Source organism: Nothobranchius furzeri, chromosome 11 (assembly GCF_043380555.1).
Source record: "Nothobranchius furzeri strain GRZ-AD chromosome 11, NfurGRZ-RIMD1, whole genome shotgun sequence".
Lineage (NCBI taxonomy): Eukaryota > Metazoa > Chordata > Actinopteri > Cyprinodontiformes > Nothobranchiidae > Nothobranchius > Nothobranchius furzeri.
The window spans coordinates 56,442,487-56,451,173 of NC_091751.1; the positions used below are offsets into that span (position 1 = coordinate 56,442,487).

The window sequence follows — 8,687 nt, forward strand, 5'->3', positions numbered from 1 at the left end:
AGATATTCTGATATTTTACCTTATTATCTGCATGAGCGCTTAATGAAATTTAACTTAAGTATAGCTTAATGAATTGCAACTTGAGGAGGAGACCAATTTAATGCTGTTTTTTTTTTTTTTTTTAGTATTTATTCTTATGGAGAGTGTCAAACATTGGTTGTAAGAATAAAAGGTCTGCAAAGTTTTTAAGCCAAAAATCAACACTGCCTGGTCTTTTTTGTCCCTTCTTTGTTCTCATCGGTATGGACCTTATTTGCACGATGTTTGCTCCATGTGATCAGCTCAAACTAAACAATCAGCTGGCTTACCCTCCACCATTTTCACCTGAAATAATCAATGGAAATAGTGCATAATTTCTGTTTTTATTTCTCAGGATCTTGAAAAATTTTAGTGTTATGATACTGAGATGTTAAAATAGTTATTAATGTTAACTAAAGTTTAAAAGTGCCCATTTAAAGCAACAAAGCATTAAATTAATATAATCAGCTTATAACATCTGAAAAATGTCTTGGGCAACGCAATGTATTTTGTTAAATATTCTAAAGCATTGGCGCTACTAGTTAAAATAAAGCTACTTTTAAACTTCATTGTGAATAATGTGATTTTTTTTTCAGAATGGAATTTGTTTACTTTGTTTCTTGCCTCCAAACGTAAACTACATTGATTCTAATACTTCAATTTCTATTTTTCCTCTGTGTGCGTTCTATAATTTTTTCATACAACAATGAAAAAGTTTAATTTTCGTTGAAAGAGGAAAACAAACGTATTTATTTAGATATTACAAAGGTAACAACCCCTCAAATGTAACTGACGTCACGTCTCTTCCCGTTCCTGATTGGCTAAAATCACTTTTTGGCCTCTGCGCTCGCCGTACTCGGAGCCCCGCTGTGCTGCTGTTGTGAAAAGTGGAGGACGCGGACAGGTCTTCGGTTTGAAGACAAACTGCTGTCCTGAGGAGCGGCAGCTGGTGCTTGTGAGTGTCTCCTTTGTAGCTACACGGGAAACCAAAAGCGTTTCTATTTAGCTGCATAATTTGTGTCGTTAGCAGTCATTATTAAAGCAGACAAGTCGTTTTTGTTTGTTTGTTAGTAGTGGCTGCTGGTAGCTAGCTAAGTTGAACTGCGAGCAGCATCTAAAAATATTCACCCTGGCTGAGCTGAGGTGGACAGGAACAGCCTGACGTCCAGCGGGCAGTGGTGGGTTACGTTGACTTTATGATACGGCACATGTGGTTTCACCTGTTGCTCATGAAGCTAGAAAAGCTTTTTAAAGCCGTTAAGCCTTTGGGCTAAACCACACAGCTCACCGTTGTCATACGCAGCAGTGATGCACGCACAGTTCCAGTCATTTTAACACATCAGTTACTGTGTTTTTGCAGCAGTAACACTGGACTGTGGACAGCTGTTTGCTGTCATCACGTTCTGATACAAACTGGGTCTCTTCATGACACCTTGATCTCCTGATTGTGATCCTGTTGTCTGTTTAGATGTCTTCAGCAATGGTTTGGGTCAGCTGATCAGGCATGGGACTTGGGTTAGTGGTCAAATACAAATATTTAACATTTTTATCTAATATGGGATTTTAAATAGACTTCTAATTGGACTGATTTATATATTTGTAAAGTGTAAAATCATAAACTAAAACTTTTTTGTGTCTTTGTAGTATCTTGATTCACATGTGTTGTGTTAACAACAGCGTTATACATTTGCAGGGTCTCTAGTGTAATGTAAGGTGCAGTTCTGGGAAACATTGGTGGAGTTTCTTTGCTGGCTGGTTCTAGTCTATTTACTGTATTACAATTTTATCTTGCAAATTAAAACGAGAAATTTAAAAGCCATTTATTTACCTCAAATAAATGGTAAATGGCCTGTATTTGATATAGCGCCTTCTAGAGCCCTGGAACCCCCCAAGGCGCTTTACAACACAACCAGTCATTCACCCATTCACACACACATTCACACACTGGTGGGGATGAGCTACGATGTAGCCACAGCTGCCCTGGGGCGCACTGACAGTAACAGACAAATAACTTCTTTTTAAGTTCCCTTGACAAAAGGCAAATTTCTTACTAACAAAATTTTAGTTGCATTTTAAGCTGTGGTTGTTAGTGTCTAAACGGCTGGAGTTTTGTAAAATTGGATGTTCATAGCAAAACAATTCTCCTGACCTTGCAGTGGGAAGTCAGGCTGTGAGGCATCATGGGAAACACCAGTGACAGAGTATCTGCTGATCGCCATGGAGCGAAGGCCCAACGCTCCGACAGCAGTGGGAGTCACAAGGACCAAGAGACCAGCAGCAAGTTGGTGGACAGCACAGATGACCCTAACATCTTCAATACCCATGGACCTGAGTCAAAGGTAACCCTCCGGCAATTCCGACTAGGGTGCAGAATCGTTTCTTTGCTCTGTGTGATCAGTTTTCTGAATATCTATTGATGTTGCACGTTTGCTGCTTCTAGACATCAGGAGAAAAAGAATTCACCCCAGATCTCGACGACTTGGTTAAAACTGGTCCTCAGGCTCGACCCACTGTAATCCGCTGGGCTGGAGGGGGAAAAGAAGTCTACATAGCCGGTTCTTTCAATAACTGGAGCACAAAGATTCCACTAAATAAAAGGTAAACAAATTATTTTGTAATTCTATCTCACTAGGAGCTAGCTCAGGGGTGGACAACACTGGCCCTTCAGGGCCACTATCCAGCATGTTTTAGCTATTTCTCTGCTCCAACTCACTTTGTTTAATGGTTGTGTCACCTGCTCAGTGGCTTATTTAGCTTGTTAATCACCTGCTGATCAAAATCTGTAGTGTTGAAGCAGGGAAACGACTAAAACATGCTGGATGGCAGCTCTCGAGGACCGGGGTTTTCCCCCTCTGAGCAAGCTGCAGGAGTAGAGATCACTTAAATGTTTTTATTCAGTTTAGATTATCTGGTGTTGCACTTAAACTCTTTTCTTTTTGAAGTCACAATGACTTTGTAGCCATTCTGGACCTGCCTGAAGGAGAGCACCAGTACAAGTTTTTTGTAGATGGACAGTGGCTCCATGATCCATCCGAGGTACAGCAGACCCACCTTTGCTCTGCTTGTTTTTCTTATCATTCACCATATTCTCAGTGCCTCCTAAATTAGTCTAAATGTCTCAGAACAGTCAGTGTGTTTACATGCACATCAGAAAACCAAACTGTTGCCCTAAGTAGACTGACGTGATTTTTTAAAATCACGTAAACATGTTCGTCTTGCTGAAGGTGAACTGGTTGTTATCGTAACCAGATAATGCGGTAGAACACAACTGCATCTGCATGTAAACGGCTCCGCCAAGCTGATACTGGTAACTGCTGAATGTGACGAGTCTGCAGAAGTGGTCTTCTGACATTATCACCACAAAGTAACAAGAACCAGCCGTCTGGACTTTGCGCAGCTGAACCGAAGTAGTAACTGGATCTCTTTGACTTTGACACCGCTCGTCTTTGGAGATTAACGGATGCTCCGCTTATTCTGACGAGCAACGTTAACAGAAACACAAACTAATGACATTAGCAGCTGCCCGCTCCAATTGCACAAAAACGTTTTGTGAAATTATTGTAACAAGACTGTTACCGCGGGTTACAACAGAACTACGCACCACACCGGCGTTATCACTTTCATACACATTTATTTCACAGGACTGATCTGCAGCACAGTTCATCCCACTGCTGCCTCCGCTCGGTCGGTCGGTTATTCCCCAGCCGGCTCCTTGTTCCTGCAGCCGTGCATAATTATATAATAATATACATACGTCATTAGATGGCTATAACTTGTTTGTGTCTGCACATGTGGAGCAGATATTTTGTTGTTTTATCCCATCATGAGACTTTGTCTGCCACGATGTGGGCTGTTTATCCACTAGAATTGCCTGTTACCACAGCCTTCAGCCTATTTTATCCGCTGGAAACCTGTAAAATGTAACTTTACTGTCTTTCTTTCATCTATTTGTGCAGCCTAGAGCTCTACATGTGTTAACCATGCTGATAGATTTTATTTTGCTGTTGTTTAGCTCTGTTTATTGACAACTGACAGCTAAACACAACAGGGGTCAACATGGATGTGCTGGCTTCTTGCTTTCTAGCCAGAAGCTGGGTGGGGGGTGGGGGGGGGGCGCGCACGTGACGTCACACTTCAATATCATTGCCCCTGATCGTCGTACCCCTGATTAGTCATCAAGACAAACCTGAAGAATTTGGGTGTTGTTTTTGACCAATCAATGTTTCTTGATGGCCACTCAAAAACATTGGTCCGAAACTGTTTGATCACATAAATATCTCCAAACTGCGAAGGTTGGTGTCAAAACATGAACTTGAAATGATTCTCCATGCCTTTATCTCCTCCTGTCTAGATTACTGTAACACACTCTTCACATGTTTTAACAAAAAAGCCCTTGACGGCCTTCAGTTGGTCTAGAACTCTGCAGCGAGGCTCCCAACTGGAGCAAACAGAAGAGCACACATCACTCCTATTCTAATGTCTCTGCACTGGTTACCCGTTAACTTTAGAGTTCATTTTAGAATCGTGACTATAACTCTCAGGGCTCTACATGGTCAAGCTCCTCCCTATATTACTGAACTGTTAAAGCCTTATGCTCCAACCCGAGCCCTCAGGTCCACACACCAGAACCTTCTAGAAGTTCCAAAGACCAGATATAAAAGTTAGGTGATTACTCCTTCCAGACTGTTGCACCCTGACTTTGGAGTGATTTTCCTTTATCCTTATGCAGCATTGACAGTCTGGACACTTTTAAAAAAACAGCTAAAGACCCTTTTATTTAAAGCTGCTTTTACCTAAATCTTTTATTTTCTTATTTTTAACTCAAATTTGTAATCTTCTTCCATTTATTTTACTTAATTTTTTCTGATGTTAATCTATTTCTGTTTTGAGATCATTGTTTTGTTTTGATCTATGTGAAGCACTTTGTGATTCTATGCCTGTCATAAGTGCTATATAAATAAAATTGACTTACAAAATTTACTTCAACGGGTCTGTAAGCTAACCTGAAGAATGCCATCGTGAAAGAGCACATGTCACCACCTACTGCACCGGAGTGGAACGAACTTCATTTGAGAGATCCGTTTTCTAACGTACATGTAAACTAGAATGAATGTATTAGATCAACTTAGGCCTAGTCCACACGTAGCCGGGTTTTTTTAAAAACGAATATCCGCCCCTCCAAAAACTTGAATCCACACCATCTCATTTAAAAAAAAAAACTCTGTCCACACGTACCCGGATAAATACGTTGTTAAGGACATGCCAGACCTGTAGGCGGCAGTACTTCCCCCGTTCTTAACCTCGTCCTTCGTCTGTGGTCTTCCGCAAGGAGCAGTAATTCCGCTTGCAAAAACAAACAAGCAAAAAGTGCTTGGACAATTGATAAAGCGAGCGCAGCTCTGAGGGCTTCCATGCTGTCGGCTAGTGTAAACACAGGTCGCACACGTGATGTCAGCATTTTTTTGTCGCGGAAAATGGCGTTGCAGACCTTAAAACTCTGGTTTTGTCTGTCCACACGCAGACACCCAAAACGGAGAAAACGCAGATCTTCACTTTGGCCGGAGTTATTAAAAAGATCCGTTTTCGTGTGAAAAAACTCCGTTTTCATGTGGATGACAGGCCAAAACGTAGAAAAATATCTACGTTTTGGCAGAACCCCGGCTACGTGTGGACAGGGCCTTAGATGCACGTGTAAACACACTGAGTGATTATGAGAGCATGTGGTGAAGACGAGATCAGTTCCACTATTGTGATTCATAAATAATTCAGTAAAATAAAACTGAGTGGTAATAAAGGCCAAACTGTTTAGATCAGCCCATTTACAGTGGCACAGGAGTTAAGTGCTTGCCCCGTAATTGGAAGATTGCAGGTTCGAGCCCCGCTCAGTCTGTCGCTGTCGTTGTGTCCTTGGGCAAGACACTTAACCCACGTTGCCTGCTGGTGGTGGTCAGAGGGACCGGTGGCGCCAGTGCTCGGCAGCCTCGCCTCTGTCAGCGCGCCCCAGGGCAGCTGTGGCTACATCATAGCTCATCCCCACCAGCGTGTGAATGTGTGTGTGAATGGGTGAATGACTGTGTTGTAAAGCACCTTGGGGGGGGTCCCAGGACTCTAGAAGGCGCTATATAAAATACAGGCCGTTTTCCATTTTCCTGTTAGTTCGTTTGCTTCTTGTTTTTAACAAAAGACACGACAGATTTATTTGTGCTCGGCATCAGTTCGGTGTGGAGACACCAACCCCCAGTCAGAGTAAATAACAGCCTGTAGACCATTAACTGGAAAGTTTGCAGAGGTGGCTCCGAACAATGTAGTGCAGCTTAAACCAGATACAAAGCAGAAACTAAAAATAGAGATGGGTAGGTTCCTGAAGTAAAAGGAACTTCACTCTCATCAGTGATCTGAAACCAAAAATCACTGATTTTATTGTGTAACAGGATTCACGTCTTTTCCTCTCACACCATCTGAAAGGTAAAGTTGGTGAGTAATAAAAGAGAGTACGGTATGAATAATTTAAGTGGAAGGAAAATTGACTTGCTGTTGAGACGAGGAGCCACTTTAACCATGAGATGATTCGCCAGAGCATTTGAGGTTTGTTGTCTCATCCCACGCTGACAAGATGAATGAGCTGCTGGGAAAATCGATAGCAGCAATCGCCTGCTGGCTGATGCACAGCCTGGAGTCGAACACGTCATAAAACAACTATGTTTAACTGTCAGATTGTGAATGCAGCTTCTCCGCTGGATCATAGCGGGAGCCTTCAGCCTGGTTTAAATGATGTGCTGGGAAACAGCAAGTCTAGCTTTTTTTTTATCTCCTCGGTCGAGCGAGTAAATGTGAAAATAAATACAACAAAATAGTCGCTAAAACAGGTAAACAGGATTCATTAAAGTACGTCGGTCTCCTTCTGCAACTAAATCCACAACATTTCACCCTGCTCTCCATTAAAAATAAAAATTATTGCTTTTTTTGACTCATTATTTTATTATTTTATTTGCCGGAGTCACAAAAGCCACCATTACATCATATATGATAAGTGAAAGGAAGCCCATGTTTGGTATTTTCCTGCAAAATTGTTCACATGCTCATCAGGACCTGCTTCCACTCATGCAGTTTGTGTTGATCATCACCAACTGGGTCGTTGTTTTGTCTTGCAGCCGGTGGTAACGAGTCAACTCGGCACCATTAACAACCTGATCCAGGTGAAGAAGTCAGACTTTGAGGTGTTTGACGCTCTGCAGGTCGACTCTCTGGAGTGCTCCGACACATCAGGTGAGATCCGCTGTGACTCCTTATTTGGGTTAGCAGGGTGTCATCAGTCAAAGTGTGAACTGTTTTGTTCTAGATCTGTCCAGCTCCCCTCCAGGCCCGTACGGACAGGAGCAGTACATCTTTAGACCCGAGGAGCACTTCAAAGCCCCTCCGATTCTCCCTCCTCACCTGCTTCAAGTCATTCTCAACAAGGACACTAATGTATCTGTCAGTGTCTCCATCATCATCGGTCTACTTTGAATTCTAGCTGAATACTTTCAATGTCCTTTCTAAATTTGCCACTGATCATATTTCCTTTCACCCTGCTCTAGTGTGACCCTGCCCTGCTGCCTGAACCCAACCACGTGATGTTAAATCACCTTTATGCTCTTTCCATAAAGGTAGGTGCACTGGAAGCTGAAGTCTGCCTCACGTTGTTCAGACGTGGCAGGTAGAACGTGAAATATTGCATCGTTTTCTGATATAAATTCTTAAATCTCATTATTTTTGTTTGTGTAGGATGGAGTCATGGTGCTGAGTGCTACTCACAGATATAAAAAGAAATACGTCACTTCTCTGCTTTACAAGCCCATCTAAGCCTCCACTCATGGGCTCTTTAAGAGCAGCTTGTTTGTATTCTGCTATTTAGTGTTTGCTTTACCAGCGTTTGTGGTCACCTTCAGGCAAATCTTGCACTGATACACGTTTACAAGTGGGTTACACACACAGGGTGTGCACTTCTGTCTACATAGGGCTTTATTCAAAAGTAGCCAAGTGCATCTGTGGCAGTGAGAGGGATTCAAACTCAAATGTGGCTTTCACTAACACGGCATACTACGAATGCAAAAACAATAGTTTATTTTTGTGCAGGTACTGTATATCAGTCTTTTTTTTTTTTTTTTTAATCAGGTAGAGGAGTTTGAATGTGTCTAGGATTTTTCAGCAGTTTTGATTTTTGGGAACTGTTGTGTCTAGAGATGCACTGAATGAGGGGATTTTCAAGAATGTTTTTGCAAAAACTCAAAATTACGTATCTTTAAAATGTATATGTTGAGAAAAGAGGTAAAAGTTGAAGTAAACGAGGTTTTTAAAGTAAAAAAGAGACTTAATTTCTCCTTATTTGTCACTTTTGTGCTATTGAAAGCTGTAGATGTTTGAGATGACATGAGTAGGTCAAGAGTATTAAATAAGTCCGAATCAAACTTCAGCGCATCTCTAGATGTGCAAGCGTGTAACATTTCTTTCCATTTATTTATTTGCTTGCATGCAGATCAAGAATACGTTTTGACCTGCAGCGACACATTCTGTATTGTCTGACCTTGAAGTGCAAAAACGTGCCATTAAAAAGAAAAATCTAAACCCTGCGTAGTGATGATCACTGGCCGAGGGGATTTTCTAACCTGAGCTGAGATCATGTCTGATGT

At 41.8% G+C, this 8,687-nt stretch overlaps 1 protein-coding gene across 2 annotated transcripts; it reads left to right on the top strand.

The window, feature by feature from the left end:
- Positions 1-854: 854 nt before the first annotated feature.
- prkab2 (protein kinase, AMP-activated, beta 2 non-catalytic subunit) lies at positions 855-8,282 on the top strand. 2 transcript variants are annotated; one of them, XM_015957122.3, is made up of 8 exons: positions 855-973; positions 2,175-2,357; positions 2,459-2,616; positions 2,961-3,054; positions 7,170-7,284; positions 7,358-7,491; positions 7,596-7,664; positions 7,783-8,282. In XM_015957122.3, exons 2-8 carry the CDS (start codon positions 2,199-2,201, stop codon positions 7,858-7,860), a joined length of 807 nt encoding a protein of 268 aa, XP_015812608.1. In that variant the 5' UTR covers positions 855-973; positions 2,175-2,198; the 3' UTR covers positions 7,861-8,282. The 2 variants fall into 2 exon arrangements, with proteins under 2 accessions (XP_015812608.1, XP_015812609.1); XM_015957123.3 differs by lacking the exon at positions 855-973 and adding an exon at positions 1,034-1,196.
- Positions 8,283-8,687: the final 405 nt, after the last annotated feature.

Coding starts and splice junctions, on each gene's coding strand:
- prkab2 (XM_015957122.3), top strand. CDS start 2,199: ATGGGAAACACCAGTGACAGAGTATCTGCTGATCGCCATGGAGCGAAG. Junction 2,617..2,960: donor AAGATTCCACTAAATAAAAG/GTAAACAAATTA, acceptor TTCTTTTTGAAG/TCACAATGACTTTGTAGCCA. Junction 7,492..7,595: donor ACAAGGACACTAATGTATCT/GTCAGTGTCTCC, acceptor ACCCTGCTCTAG/TGTGACCCTGCCCTGCTGCC.